General features: G+C 32.2%; 1 protein-coding gene and 1 long non-coding RNA gene across 18 annotated transcripts in view; both read right to left on the minus strand.

Moving 5' to 3' along the window:
* LOC139528925 (ataxin-2-like protein) overlaps positions 1-16812 on the minus strand; it is a 50650-nt gene that overhangs the window by 19812 nt on the left and 14026 nt on the right. For 9 of the 17 annotated variants that reach the window (XR_011665729.1, XR_011665728.1, XM_071325176.1 and 6 more), the window contains exons 8-14: positions 11425-11619; positions 10937-11100; positions 10429-10557; positions 8958-9007; positions 7916-8112; positions 7284-7359; positions 6330-6492 (exon numbers count right to left, since the gene is read on the minus strand). Coding sequence is in view for 14 of the 17 variants with exons in the window: in XM_071325176.1 (XP_071181277.1) it covers positions 6330-6492; positions 7284-7359; positions 7916-8112; positions 8958-9007; positions 10429-10557; positions 10937-11100; positions 11425-11619 (974 nt within the window). In the remaining 3 variants the exon portion in view is untranslated. Of the gene's footprint in view, positions 1-5467; positions 5507-6329; positions 6493-7283; positions 7360-7915; positions 8113-8957; positions 9008-10428; positions 10558-10936; positions 11101-11424; positions 11620-16812 lie in introns of all 17 variants that reach the window. The other 8 variants (XR_011665726.1, XM_071325172.1, XM_071325169.1 and 5 more) reach the window with 1 other exon arrangement.
* On the minus strand, positions 11859-14931 carry LOC139528928 (uncharacterized). Its single transcript, XR_011665730.1, has 2 exons — positions 14500-14931; positions 11859-12156 (listed from the first exon to the last, which is right to left on the minus strand). It is a non-coding gene; the product is annotated as an uncharacterized lncRNA (long non-coding RNA).

Genomic DNA, 16812 nt, shown 5'->3' on the forward strand with positions numbered 1-16812 from the left:
TTCATAGATTTCCATTCACTTTTACTAAAGTTAGAGTGCGAAAACTAAAAGTATTCGGACGCCGGACGACGACGACGACGACGACGACGACGCCGACGACGACGACGCCGACGCCAACGTGATAGCAATATACGACGAAAATTTTTTCAAAATTTGCGGTCGTATAAAAATATGGTATAAAAGGAGACTTGCTGTGTTGGTTAAAAAGCTACTTATGTAGCCGATCTCAGAAAGTTGTCTTAAAAGATTCACTTTCAAAATTTGGAAAATTAAACGCCGGTGTGCCTCAGGGTTCGGTATTAGGACCGTTATTGTTTTTGATATATATTAATGATATAGCTGATGGTTTTTCTGGATTTGGGAGGCTTTTTGCAGATGACACTTCAATAGGTCATACTGCTCCTAATGAATCCATTTTAAAAAATTTAATCAGCACAGATCTTGTTTATTTAAATGCGTGGTCAAACAGATGGCTAGTGAAGTTTAACCCAAATAAAACAGATATTATGATATTCAGTATGAAAACGATACAAAGTAATTTTTCTTTTGATTTTGATGGCACTACATTAGAGCCAGTTCATACGCATAAACATCTTGGTGTCATATTTAGTAGTGATTGTAAATGGAGTAAGCATGTTGATAGGCTGATAGAAAAAACTTCCAAGCAGCTTAATGTTTTACGAAAACTAAAATTTAGACTTAAGAGGGAATATTTGGAAAAAATTTATATGACTTTTATTCGGCCAATTTTTGAGTATTCATCAGAAGTATGGGATAACTGTGGACAAACAAATTCTGATCGGTTGGAAAATATCCAAATCGAGGCTGCTCGAATAGTTACGGGATTAACAAGTTACGCTAGCCGGAACAGTATCTATTTAGAGACGGGATGGGAAAAATTAAGCGTCAGACGGGAGGTTAAAAAATTATCTATGTTTTATAAGATTATAAATAACCAAGCGCCAGATTATTTACACGATTTGGTTCCGGATTTTGTATCAGATATTTGTAATTATAATTTGCGTAACAGTCAAAATATTACTATTCCCGTAAATCGTTTATCAGCTTATCAACAGTCTTATTTTCCGTCATCTATTGCACTGTGGAACTCTTTAGACTTAAGTATAAGACATATTCCTACATTTTCCTTTTTTAAATTAACCTTGCACAAACTATACTATAGAAATAATAAATCTACGAGATTTGGTTCTTTAGGAGATCGTTTGTATTCTGTTTTACACACAAGGCTGCGTAACAGATGTAGCGCACTGCGTGCTGACTTGTTCAAAGCAAATTTGATACAAAATGCAAATTGTTCATGTGGTTTTATTAATGAAAATGTTGAACACTATCTATTATATTGTATTAATTTTTCAGCTCAGAGAAATCTGATGTTTAACGAAATTAATGTCTTTAATGTAAATATTACTCTCGATTTATTATTATTTGGCGATGATGCTTTACGTACTGAAGAAAATGATATCATTTGTTTATCTGTTCAAAGGTATATAAAAAATACCAAACGTTTTTCTCTGCATTGACAACCTTAATTCTGCTTACAACACATGGAATTAAAGATATTTCTATATACATGTAATGACAATAATCGAATGATCTTGATGAATATTTACTGTTAAGTTTTGTTATCAATAACGATTCAATGGATTTTAACGAAAGAATATAAGAATAAGTTTTATATCTATACTTACCAGTGTGCAGCTGACATCCTTTTCGAAAACTTGGATAATATATTAAGATCCCACGCTTTATTATGAGAAAAACACACACACTTATTTAAGTTATGTCCACAAGAACAAAATTTGCGCATAGGTAATTCCACTAACTATTCGGTGTGTTTGTGTCGTATTTATACTGTAAAAGGATGCACTCGATTAAAATCCATTGATTCGATTCAAAAAGTTTCCTTTTGTTTTCATGTCTTTATTCTTAAATTATTTGTTAGTATGAAATATTTGATGTGTTCATTAATTAATGTGTATATTTTGTATTTGTTTTGGAGAAGACGTTACTAAGTTGTAAAACTTGTGTCGGATCCTTTTGTCATTTTGAACAATAAAATATGTTTAAACTAAACACTCATACTATTTACATGTGTTCTTTGTGAACACGTATCTCTACATACTCATACTATTTACATGTGTTCCTTGTGAACAAGTATCTCTACACATTCATACTATTTACATGTGTTCTTTGTGAACACGTATCTCTACATACTCATACTATTTACATGTGTTCTTTGTGAACACGTATCTCTACATACTCATACTATTTACATGTGTTCTTTGTGAACACGTATCTCTACATACTCATACTATTTACATGTGTTCTTTGTGAACACGTATCTCTACATATTCATACTATTTACATGTATTCTTTGTGAACACGTATCTCTACATACTCATACTATTTACATGTATTCTTTGTGAACACGTATCTCTACATACTCATACTATTTACATGTATTCTTTGTGAACACGTATCTCTACATACTCATACTATTTACATGTATTCTTTGTGAACACATATCTCTACATACTCATACTATTTACATGTATTCTTTGTGAACAAGTATCTCTACATATTCATACTATTGACATGTATTCTTTGTGAACACGTATCTCTACACACTCATACTATTGACATGTATTCTTTGTGAACACGTATCTCTACATATTCATACTATTGACATGTATTCTTTGTGAACACGTATCTCTACATATTCATACTATTTACATGTGTTCTTTGTGAACACGTATCTCTACATATTCATACTATTTACATGTATTCTTTGTGAACAAGTATCTCTACACACTCACACTATTTACATGTATTCTTTGTGAACACGTATCTCTACATATTCATACTATTTACATGTGTTCTTTGTGAACAAGTATCTCTACATACTCATACTATTTACATGTATTCTTTGTGAACACGTATCTCTACACATTCATACTATTTACATGTTTTCTTTGTGAACATGTATCTCTACATACTCATACTATTTACATGTGTTCTTTGTGAACACGTATCTCTACATATTCATACTATTTACATGTATTCTTTGTGAACACGTATCTCTACATACTCATACTATTTACATGTGTTCCTTGTGAACAAGTATCTCTACACATTCATACTATTTACATGTGTTCTTTGTGAACACGTATCTCTACATACTCATACTATTTACATGTGTTCTTTGTGAACACGTATCTCTACATACTCATACTATTTACATGTGTTCTTTGTGAACACGTATCTCTACATACTCATACTATTTACATGTGTTCTTTGTGAACACGTATCTCTACATATTCATACTATTTACATGTATTCTTTATGAACACGTATCTCTACATACTCATACTATTTACATGTATTCTTTGTGAACACGTATCTCTACATACTCATACTATTTACATGTATTCTTTGTGAACACGTATCTCTACATACTCATACTATTTACATGTATTCTTTGTGAACACGTATCTCTACATACTCATACTATTTACATGTATTCTTTGTGAACACGTATCTCTACACATTCATACTATTAACATGTGTTCTTTGTGAACAAGTATCTCTACACATTCATACTATTAACATGTGTTCTTTGTGAACACATATCTCTACACATTCATACTATTTACATGTTTTCTTTGTGTTGCTGATAATTTTTGCATTTAATACGTTTAACCTAGCTCCTTGAGTTGGGGAAATAACTCCAAAACAGATAGTTTGATTAATCTAGTTTTCATGGAAGAACATCTACATTGTACTCCATTGCTGCAATTATGAATTGTTTGCTGGCATTTAACATATAAAAGAAATCTTCTGAAGTATGAGATTGAAAGTTTTCTGTTAACAAATTCCTACATTTTGTCACACGGGTAAATAAGATTATTTGTTACAACTATTTATGGTATTAATTTAGAAACAAAAAAATCGACATAATATAAAACTCTTGTAAGGCATCCTGTGTCACTCTGGCTTGACAGCAGTCCATCAAAACTGAGGTCTACACATATAATTGAAGTTTATATTGTAACATACTGTATGTACGCAGACTTTGTTAAAATCATGAGTTTTAATCTCCACGATAATAATTGAATCCACAGTAAATGAAGATGTTTATGTGACAATCATCCAAAGTTGATATTTGAAAAATGACATGAACTTATTGTTTTTATTTAAACTGGTTCCTGTCCAATGATTTTAGATGTAACTTTTGTCACTGCATTAACATGTGAAGTATGATTATATATTTGTATGGTATATGATTGGTCAATGTGAAGTTTGTTATATATTTGTATGGTATATGATTGGTCAATTTGAAGTATGTTGGTATATGATTGGTCAATTTGAAGTGTGTTGGTATATGATTGGTCAATTTGAAGTATGTTGGTATATGAATGGTCGATGTGAAGTATGTTGGTATATGATTGGTCAATGTGAAGTACGTTGGTATATGATTGGTCGATGTGAAGTAAGTGTTTCAGTGAAGAAGTGATAAGGTAGGAAGCAATGTGATATTTATTAAGTCCACATCAAGCATGAAAACAATAGTTCACACAGACAAATCAAGGTATTACTGACGGGTAAGTTCTAAGATATAGAACTTGTAGCATAATCTTGTACAGCTTAAAGGAGTAGGTCCGGTAAGGGCCGATTTTGGCCTCAAATTTCAAGTTCATCTAACGAAAGTTTTTGGACACTTTTTAAACACTTAAGTGTCTATTTCAATTGATTCGATTAGTTTATGTGAAAGATTTTAACTGATTTAGTCAATAAAAACGCTCTGATTCAAGCTTAAATATGAAAAATCTATCAAATATGCCAAAAAACGTCACTTTTCAGATGGTTTTTGTCAAAAATGAATGTGGCCGTGTTCATCCTCAACCTTTATATATGTTTTGTATTATCATCAAATACAACTTGCATTTCAATATTATGGATGAACACAAATGCGGCCACTTTCATTTTAGACGGTTTGGAAACCGTCTAAAAAATGACCAAAATGGTAAAATTTTGAAGATTTCAGTAATTTAGCATGACTTAATGATGCTAAAACGCAATATTTGTGCATTGTATCGTCAAGAACAGCTCATATTTATGTAGCAGAAGCATTTTACTTTCCAAAATATAGCTTAAAGATTACATTTTCACAATTTTCTAAAACTGCTATATTTTGGGGCCAAAAAGGGGTCTTAGTGAACCTACTCCTTTACTGTCATGGTAACCTTTTAATGTGTCTGCATACCTTGGTTTGTCTTAAGTTTAGAACAAACAATCTGTCACAAATGTTCTTTGAATGTGAGCCAATAAACCTTAACACCAATGAATTATAATCTGGTAGTGACCCTAAATTAAAGGTATAGCCCTAGATCAATTGTGACAAATTGTTTGGTATGACACACTGTAAGAGGTTACATGTGGAAGTTACCTGCATGAGAAGGAGGAGGAGGTCTTTTATTACCATTGTCTGTAATACATGCCAACCTCAACTCAATTTACACACTAACACTACACAATATTTTCTTACTGAGACATTCTTCAACTTATTACTTTCAATATTACTTTCCCTCTCTAATCTAGTTTATATTTAATTATCCATTGTTTACACACTAAAATATACCCCAAATCTCATTCATTAAACCTGTATTCATTATCACTGGACTAGTATATATTTGTTTAGGGGCCAGCTGAAGGACACCTCCGGGTGCGGGAATTTCTCGCTACATTGAAGACCTGTTGGTGACCCTCTGCACTGCTGTTGTTTTTTATTTGGTCGGGTTGTTGTCTCTTTGACACATTCTCAATTTTATATCATACAAATAAATATATCGTCTCAATTATTTGTTTATGATTTTTAACCAGAACTCATCTTACTCCTCCATTTATGTATCATGCTGTTATCAGACCTGCTAATGATTATCAATTGTTTCTTAGATAGCTTAAATGAGACTCAGAAACCAGGTTAATTTTTCTCAAGGAAAGACCGAAAGACGTATGGTCGGATGGAGTGGTTGTTAGACCTGCTAATGATTATCAATTGTTTCTTAGATAGCTTAAATGAGACTCAGAAACCAGGTTAATTTTTCTCAAGGAAAGACCGAAAGAGGTATGGTCGGATGGAGTGGTTATTAGACCTGCTACTGACTATCAACTGTTCCTTAAATTCTGAAGCAAATACAACTTTCCTTTTATAAATAAATAATGGTTGGACAATGACAATGTATGTACTAGCTGACATGATGCTGACATCTATATAGATCATGCACATGACAACCCATATGTAAACTGACCTCGTTTTGGCTGTGGTCTCTGTTGTTGAGGCATCTGTTGACCAAGTTGAGTTTGGAAGATAACAGGCTGGAACATGGGAGTCATTGCTGGAGGCATGGGTTGTATGATAGGACTCTGTGTTTGTGGTCGTGGTGGTGTCGGTACCTGCTGAGGATACTGCTTCTGTAAACAATAATACATCCATACACCCACATATAATACATGTAGGAATCTAGTTCTTATAATGATAGCTGTAGGATTTTACTCCATACACCCACATATAATACATGTAGGAATCTAGTTAATGACAAATATTCAGTACTCAAATTAAAACCCCAACAATCTATTAATTTTACCCTTCAGTTCTATTTTAATCTATTAATTTTACCCTTCAGTTCTATTTTAATCTATTAATTTTACCCTTCAGTTCTATTTTAATCTATTAATTTTACCCTTCAGTTCTATTTTAATCTACAACCCCAAAAATCTATTAATTTTACCCTTCAGTTCTATTTTAATCTATTAATTTTACCCTTCAGTTCTATTTTAATCTACAACCCCAAAAATCTATTAATTTTACCCTTCAGTTCTATTTTAATCTATTAATTTTAGTTTTTACCCTTCAGTTCTATTTTAATCTACAACCCCAAAAATCTATTAATTTTACCCTTCAGTTCTATTTTAATCTATTAATTTTACCCTTCAGTTCTATTTTAATCTACAATTTAACTAGTTTAGTTTATTGTTTATAGACACATCAGACAATAGTTTGAAACTAGAAACTTTAATTTCTTACATGCTTCCTTTAATCTCTAATATCACTCCTTCCTTTATAAAATTCATATCAAGAACCTTCATATATCAAGCAGGCGCCAGTGTTATTTCTTTATAAAATGCTCATACCCTCAGATACCAAAAAAGTTGAAATACTATTTTAAGTTCTATACTTTATAACATACAATCTACTGACTTACCGGTTGGAAAGATTTTGCATTAGGATTCAAGACAAAAGATTTTGCATGGGGATTCAGGCTGGAGTTCTTCAAAATACTGAAATGAAGACAATAAAATTGAGAAGAATAATGGGGAATGTGTCAAACAATGGTTTTTGGTGCTAATAAAATCTGCATGGACACCACTGAAAAAAATATTTACTAATTTAATTCAGAAAGTTAAATTATATATGATAATGACTTATTGTCAAAACTTATCAAAGTTGTAGTAATTTTATCTTATTTGTAAATATTGAATATGTTTTCTTGAAGATTGTTACCAAATATTATTGTTTGATATGACTTTTTCTTGTTCTAAAATTTTAGATTGGCGTACATTGAATTATATCAATTATATTATTGTTTTTTGACTGAATTAGTACTTGTATGTTATGAGCTATTAGTTATGGTGTGTTATTCCTGGTCTCAGATACTTATGTAGGTGTGGTTGTTTGACTGAATTAGTACTTGTATGTTATGAGCTATTAGTTATGGTGTGTTATTCCTGGTCTCAGATACTTATGTAGGTGTTATTTTAAAGTCTGTTGAACTACAAACCAAAGAATGTTCAATATTTGTTCAGAGTTATTAGTCTAGGGGTAATTATAACGTACTCATGTGTTTCTGGCTTTGATTCCTCCTTAGACTGTGGGGGATCTACAGTGGTAGCTGGGACAACTATAGGATGTGCACCAGAAGTGGTAAGAACAGGTGGGGGTGGCGACTTCGTCTTTTCTTCTAATTCTTCTTTCTGTTCCGTCTTTTCAACTTTTTCAGGACTTTTCTTTGTTTCTTTAGAGTCCTCAGATAACTAAATAAAATAAACTTTCTTGTAGATACATTTTTTAATTATCACAATAAAAAGCACAAGAATGCACGAAGAATGAATTTATGTTTGATATCTCTAAGATAAAGTTATACAATGAAGTCAAATTCATATGAACTACAACATGCAAAGCTTACAATTATCTAATACAACATGAAGATTTTAATGTTTGGGAAAACAGACAAAAGACCCAAAATATAAGTGTTTACTTAAACCCCTGCGAAACCTATTTTTTCACCAATTAAAACTGGGAACATTTAATTTTCAACAATATTGTCCTTTTGCTCAAACAATAGCTTTATGTCAAACACATGTACAGTGAACAAGTTTTGTGTGAAACAGGGTTAATTTCAAATTTCAATGACAAAAACATCTGAAAATGGCTAATTGAAAATTTGGTTTTAAAACTTGTCCAAACTATTGCTGATATTAACCTATAATAACAGTTTTATACAAATCTGGCAAGAATTGTGCTTGTGAAAGTGCTAACCAGGCCATTTTCCATAAATTTAATATTTCCAAGGGACTTAACTCTTTATAAAGAAGTCAGTCGTAATCCATTTTAGATCTTATCCGAGAAATTGCATATATCAACCAATATATAGATAGAATAAGTTTTATAAAAATCTGGTGAGAATTGTACATCTCAGAGCCCTGACAAGGGAAGGATGCCCGGTATTTTCATATCATTTCAACGCTTTGCGTGGACCCATGAATTTCAATTCATCACAATAAATTGAGCAAAAAAGTTCCATTTTCAAAATCTATCAAGATTCATTAGCACTGATTGGCAACTAAAATTTAAGTAATTAATCTGTTTGTTAACTTACCTTAAAATTAACACTAAAATCTTTTAAGTCTTGTATTAAGGCATGTTGTGCTGAAAGAAAATAAATTCAAATATTAAACTTAAAATAGAATCTGGACAAAGAGTCATCAGAGCTGTCAATGAAGAATAACTATCATGAATACCTACTCTAAAAAGGTGTGAAATTCAATAGACAAAACCATTGAATGTAAAGATTTTCTTATCAATTTTAGATATTGGTGTGGTGTAAATTGTCAGGATTGTGGAGTTTTTCTTTCAATTTTAGACATTGGTGTGATGTAAATTGTCAGGATTACCTACCCTTGGGTGTAGAGATTTTCTTAACAATTTTAGACATTGGTGTGGTGTAAATTTTCAGGATTGTAGTTTTTCTTATCAATTTTAGACATTGGTGTGGTGTAAATTTTCAGGATTACCTACCCTTTGATGTAGAGTTTTCTTATCAATTTTAGACATTGATGTGGTGTAAATTGTCAGGATTACCTACCCTTGGTGTGGAGTTTTTCTTGTCATTTTAGACACCAGTGAAGTGTTAGAATTACCTACCCTTTGGTGTGGAGTTTTTATGCCCCACCTACGATAGTAGAGGGGCATTATGTTTTCTGGTCTGTGCCTCCGTCCGTCCATGCGTCTGTTCACTTCAGGTTAAAGTTTTTGGTCAAGGTAGTTTTTGATGAAGTTGAAGTCCAATCGATTTGAAACTTAGTACACACGTTCCCCATAATATGATCTTTCTAATTTAAATGCCAAATTATAGTTTTTACCCCAATTTCATGGTTCACTGAACATAGAAAATGATAGTGCGAAGTTCAGGTTTAAAGTTTTTGGTAAAGGTAGTTTTTGATGAAGTTAAAGTTACATCAACTTGAAACTTAGTACACATGTTCCCTATGATATGATCTTTCTAATTTTAATTCCAAATTAAAGTTTTGACCACAATTTCACGGTCCACTGAACATAGAAATGCGAGTGGGGCATCCGTGTACTATGGACACATTCTTGTTCTTATCAATTTTAGACAATGGTGAGGTGTTAGGATTACCTACCCTTAGGTGTGGAGTTTTTCTTATCAATTGTAGACACTGGTGAGGTGTCAGGATTATCTACCCTTGGATGTGGAGTTTTCTTATCAATTGTAGACACTGGTGAGGTGTCAGGATTATCTACCCATGAATGTGGAGTTTTTCTTATCAATTCTAGACAATGGTGAGGTGTGAGTATTACCTACCCTCTGGTGTGGAGTTTTTCTTGTCAATTTTAGACATTGGTGAGGTGTGAGTATTACCTACCCATTGGTGTGGAGTTTTTCTTATCAATTTTAGACAATGGTGAGGTGTGAGGATTACCTATCCTTTGGTGTGGAGTTTTTCTTGTCAATTTTAGACATTGGTGAGGTGTCAGGATTACCTACCCTTTGGTGTGGAGTTTTTCTTATCAATTGTAGACACCGACGAGGTGTGCGGATTACATACCCTTTGGTGTGGAGTTTTTCTTATCAATTTTAGACACCGGTGAGGTGTGAATGGACTCTGTATGACCAGCAGAGTCAGGAACTGGACTAGTATTATCTTTTTCTTCAAACTTTACTTCTTCTCTTACATCTGAAATTTTAATAAATCTATTATGAGAGGTGAATCAGCAAGTTATACATACCCTATTTCCTGAGACCAAGGGGAACTGAATTAAAACAATATGTTTGTATTTAATAAACTGTTGATGCATGGATATGTCTCGGGTGTTGGCAGCAAGTTAATAAAAATAAAGACAATCTGATAGTCAGCAACATTGCTATTTAATTCAAGCTTGCTTAACCATGATCTAGAGGTCATTGCCTCCATATGGTGGACAAACTGAGATGTAGTGGTAGTAATGCAACTTTATATATATAATTATTGTCTATCATAAATAGTACCAAACTTTCTAAGCTTCTCTTCTTTTTCATAGATTTTAAGTTTTGGAAATCATCAGACTATGACTTACCACCATTACCATTAACTTTATAATCCTCCCTAGAATGTTGAGCAGCCAGCCGTGGTGCTGTTGGTTGTGGTGGTGGTTGATGTACTGGTAGTCGGTTAGGAGGTGCACCATGACGTGAGTTTCTCTGTTGATTGTACTGATTTCTCTTTCCTGGAGGAACATATCTTGGGGGAAAAAGAAGACATTTTTAGAATAAATTTAAGGTTTAATTTAATTATTAGCTTATAGACATTATATAATCATTTGACTGTGACTTCATCAATGTTTTTTCATGATTATTCTTTAAAATTTCTTCTTAGAAAAAATAAGTCATTCCTAAAATAAAAAAAAAAACAACATAAAAAATATTCCTACTCTTATATTGAATTTTTATAAAGGAATGTTACAGAAATTTTCATTATTTCCTTGTAGCAATAAAACAAGTTCAGTTACACCATTCTTTCTTTTTCTTTTCATATTCCCTAATAACACTGACTTAATCAACTTACTTTCCAGGGTTAGGAGCGGCATTGTCAGGACGAACCACTGCACTAAATTTAGATTCTTCATTCTCCCCTTCCCCATTGTTTTCTAGATCTGTTCTCTGGCGATATCCATCACTCTTCTCTATTTCTTGAGCTAACAGAGCTGCTCTTTCTTCTTTCTCTCTATATTCTTTCGTGTCACGTTTTTCTAAAGGCACCCTAAGTAAACAAATAACAAAAACTTACAAACATGTCAACAATAAAACCTAAAGGCACCCTAAGTAAACAAATAACAAAAACTTACAAACATGTCAACAATAAAACCTAAAGGCACCCTAAGTAAACAAATAACAAAAACTTACAAACATGTCAACAATAAAACCTAAAGACACCCTAAGTAAACAAATAACAAAAACTTAACATGTCAACAATAAAACCTAAAGGCACCCTAAGTAAACAAATAACAACCAGGTGCTCCGCAGGGCGCAGCTTTATACGACCGCAGAGGTCGAACCCTGAACAGTTGGGGCAAGTATGGACAAAACATTCAAGCATGATACAGCTCTGAATTTGGATTGTGATCAAATTTTTGACATTACATGTTTTTTTTTTACACAAAACAAATGCCAAGATTTTACAAATCAATTAAAGATTTCTTCTTCAAACTTTTTAAATCTAAAATTAAATAGTTGACACAGCATAGGTTTCTGACACAGAATGAATGTGGTCTAATGAACTTAAAAGGTTTTTTTTTGCCTTTGAGCAATTCACTATGCTGTTGAATATTAATCCTCTCAAAAAAATGTTTGAAGAAATTTTCTTTTTATTTATGAAATCTGAAATGAGAAAAATTTAACCCCCCCCCCTTTTTTTTCACATCCCCGTTTCCCTTTTTCAAAACTGATATCAATTCAAATTTCTAATGGAGTTTGCAACAATAACTACTCATTTAAATACATCATAAAATATTAAGATGTAAAAAAACTGCTTGTTATCACTGAATGGTAAAGATTATTTAAATTTATCAGTTGGTAGTAAAAAGTGTATATACATTGTATATTGTATATAACAAAGATTTAAGTTGATTCTGGACAAAGAAAGATAACTCCAATTAAAAAAAATTCTTGCTATTGCACAATATTGTGCAATAGGATATTTCTTGCTTACTATTCTGGACAAAGAAAGATAACTCTAATTAAAAAAAAATTTGCTATTTCACAATATTGTGCAATTAGATATTTCTTGTCATTGCACAATACTGTGCAATTGAAAAGACTTGCTATTGCACAATACTTAATATAATAATTTTAGATCCTGATTTGGACCAACTTGAAAACTGGGCCCATAATCAAAAATCTAAGTACATGTTTAGATTCAGCATATCAAAGAGGCCCAAGAATTCAATTTTTGTTAAAATCAAACTTAGTTTAATTTTGGACCCTTTGGACTTTAATGTAGAATTTGAAATTTGAAAACAGGACCAAAAATGAAGAATCTACATACACAGTTAGATTTGGCATATCAAAGAACCCCAAGGATTCAATTTTTGATGAAATCAAACAAAGTTTAATTTTGGACCCTTTGGACCTTAATGTAGACCAATTTGAAAACGGGACCAAAAGTTGAGAATCTACATATACAGTTAGATTCGGCATATCAAAGAACCCCAATTATTCAATTTTGATGAAATCAAACAAAGTTTAATTTTGGACCCTTTGGGCCCCTTTTTCCTAAACTGTTGGGACCAAAACTACCAAAATCAATACCAACCTTCCTTTTATGGTCATAAGCCTTGTGTTTAAATTTCATAGATTTGTATTTACTTATACTAACGTTATGGTGCGAAAACCAAGAAAAATGCTTATTTGGGTCCCTTTTTGGCCCCTAATTCCTAAACTGTAGGGTCCTAAACTCCCAAAATCAATACCAACCTTCCTTTTGTGGTCATAAACATTGTGTTTAAATTTCATAGATTTCTATTTACTTAACCTAAGGTTATTGTGCAAAAACCAAGAAAAATGCTTATTTGGGCCCTTTATTGGCCCCTTATTCCTAAACTATTGAAACCAAAACTCCCAAAATCAATCCCAATCTTTCTTTTGTGGTCATAAACCTTGTGTCAAAATTTCATAGATTTCTATTAACTTAAACTAAAGTTATGGTGCGAAAACCAAGAAAATGCTTATTTGGGCCCTTTTTGGCCCCTAATTCCTAAAATGTTGTGACCAAAACTCCCAAAATCAATACCAACCTTCCTTTTATGGTCATAAACCTTGTGTTAAAATTTCATAGATTTCTATTCACTTTTACTACAGTTAGAGTGCGAAAAGTAAAAGTATTCGGACGCCGGACGACGACGACGACGACGACGACGCTGACGCCAACGTGATAGCAATATACGACGAAAATTTTTTCAAAATTTGCGGTCGTATAAAAACTTAACATGTCAACAATAAAACCTAAAGGCACCCTAAGTAAACAAATAACAAAAACTTAACATGTCAACAATAAAACCAAAAGGCACCCTAAGTAAACAAATAACAAAAACTTAACCACAAACATGTCATTTTGTGTCACGTTTTTCTAAAGGAACCCTAAGTAAACAAATAACAAAAACATACAAACATGTCAACAATAAAACCTAAAGGCACCCTAAGTAAACAAATAACAAAAACTTAACATGTCAACAATAAAACCTAAAGGCACCCTAAGTAAACAAATAACAAAAACTTAACATGTCAACAATAAAACCTAAAGGCACCCTAAGTAAACAAATAACAAAAACTTACAAACATGTCAACAATAAAACCTAAAGGCACCCTAAGTAAACAAATAACAAAAACTTACAAACATGTCAACAATAAAACCTAAAGACACCCTAAGTAAACAAATAACAAAAACTTAACATGTCAACAATAAAACCTAAAGGCACCCTAAATAAACAAATAACAACCAGGTGCTCCGCAGGGCTCAGCTTTATACGACCGCAGAGGTCGAACCCTGAACAGTTGGGGCAAGTATGGACAAAACATTCAAGCATGATACAGCTCTGAATTTGGATTGTGATCAAATTTTTGACATTACATGTTTTTTTTTTACACAAAACAAATGCCAAGATTTTACAAATCAATTAAAGATTTCTTCTTCAAACTTTTTAAATCTAAAATTAAATAGTTGACACAGCATAGGTTTCTGACACAGAATGAATGTGGTCTAATGAACTTAAAAGGTTTTTTTTTGCCTTTGAGCAATTCACTATGCTGTTGAATATTAATCCTCTCAAAAAAATGTTTGAAGAAATTTTCTTTTTATTTATGAAATCTGAAATGAGAAAAATTTAACCCCCCCCCCTTTTTTTTCACATCCCCGTTTCCCTTTTTCAAAACTGATATCAATTCAAATTTCTAATGGAGTTTGCAACAATAACTACTCATTTAAATACATCATAAAATATTAAGATGTAAAAAAACTGCTTGTTATCACTGAATGGTAAAGATTATTTAAATTTATCAGTTGGTAGTAAAAAGTGTATATACATTGTATATTGTATATAACAAGTTGATTCTGGACAAAGAAAGATAACTCCAATTAAAAAAAATTCTTGCTATTGCACAATATTGTGCAATAGGATATTTCTTGCTTACTATTCTGGACAAAGAAAGATAACTCTAATTAAAAAAAAATTTGCTATTTCACAATATTGTGCAATTAGATATTTCTTGTCATTGCACAATACTGTGCAATTGAAAAGACTTGCTATTGCACAATACTTAATATAATAATTTTAGATCCTGATTTGGACCAACTTGAAAACTGGGCCCATAATCAAAAATCTAAGTACATGTTTAGATTCAGCATATCAAAGAGGCCCAAGAATTCAATTTTTGTTAAAATCAAACTTAGTTTAATTTTGGACCCTTTGGACTTTAATGTAGAATTTGAAATTTGAAAACAGGACCAAAAATGAAGAATCTACATACACAGTTAGATTTGGCATATCAAAGAACCCCAAGGATTCAATTTTTGATGAAATCAAACAAAGTTTAATTTTGGACCCTTTGGACCTTAATGTAGACCAATTTGAAAACGGGACCAAAAGTTGAGAATCTACATATACAGTTAGATTCGGCATATCAAAGAACCCCAATTATTCAATTTTGATGAAATCAAACAAAGTTTAATTTTGGACCCTTTGGGCCCCTTTTTCCTAAACTGTTGGGACCAAAACTACCAAAATCAATACCAACCTTCCTTTTATGGTCATAAGCCTTGTGTTTAAATTTCATAGATTTGTATTTACTTATACTAACGTTATGGTGCGAAAACCAAGAAAAATGCTTATTTGGGTCCCTTTTTGGCCCCTAATTCCTAAACTGTTGGGTCCTAAACTCCCAAAATCAATACCAACCTTCCTTTTGTGGTCATAAACATTGTGTTTAAATTTCATAGATTTCTATTTACTTAACCTAAGGTTATTGTGCAAAAACCAAGAAAAATGCTTATTTGGGCCCTTTATTGGCCCCTTATTCCTAAACTATTGAAACCAAAACTCCCAAAATCAATCCCAATCTTTCTTTTGTGGTCATAAACCTTGTGTCAAAATTTCATAGATTTCTATTAACTTAAACTAAAGTTATGGTGCGAAAACCAAGAAAATGCTTATTTGGGCCCTTTTTGGCCCCTAATTCCTAAAATGTTGTGACCAAAACTCCCAAAATCAATACCAACCTTCCTTTTATGGTCATAAACCTTGTGTTAAAATTTCATAGATTTCTATTCACTTTTACTACAGTTAGAGTGCGAAAAGTAAAAGTATTCGGACGCCGGACGACGACGACGACGACGACGCTGACGCCAACGTGATAGCAATATACGACGAAAATTTTTTCAAAATTTGCGGTCGTATAAAAACTTAACATGTCAACAATAAAACCTAAAGGCACCCTAAGTAAACAAATAACAAAAACTTAACATGTCAACAATAAAACCAAAAGGCACCCTAAGTAAACAAATAACAACCAGATGCTCCGCAGGGCGTAGCTTTATACGACCGCAGAGGTTGAACCCTGAACGGTTAGGGCAAGTATGGACACAACATTCAAGTTGGATTCAGCTCTAAATTTGGATTGTGATTAAATAGTTGACACAGCATAGGTTTCTGACACAGAATGAATGTGTTCTAATGAACTTAAAATTTTTGTTTCTCTTAGAGCAATTCACTATGCTGTTGAATATTAATCCTCTCAAAAAAATGTTTGAAGAAATTTTCTTTTTTATTTATGAAATTTCAAATGAGAAAAATTGAACCCAATTTTTTTAATCACATCCCCCTTTCCCTTATTCCAAAACTAATCTCAATTAAAATTTCTAATGGAGTTTGCAACAATAACTACTCATTTAAATACATCATAA

Source organism: Mytilus edulis, chromosome 6 (genome assembly GCF_963676685.1).
Source record: "Mytilus edulis chromosome 6, xbMytEdul2.2, whole genome shotgun sequence".
Classification (NCBI taxonomy): Eukaryota; Metazoa; Mollusca; class Bivalvia; order Mytilida; family Mytilidae; genus Mytilus; species Mytilus edulis.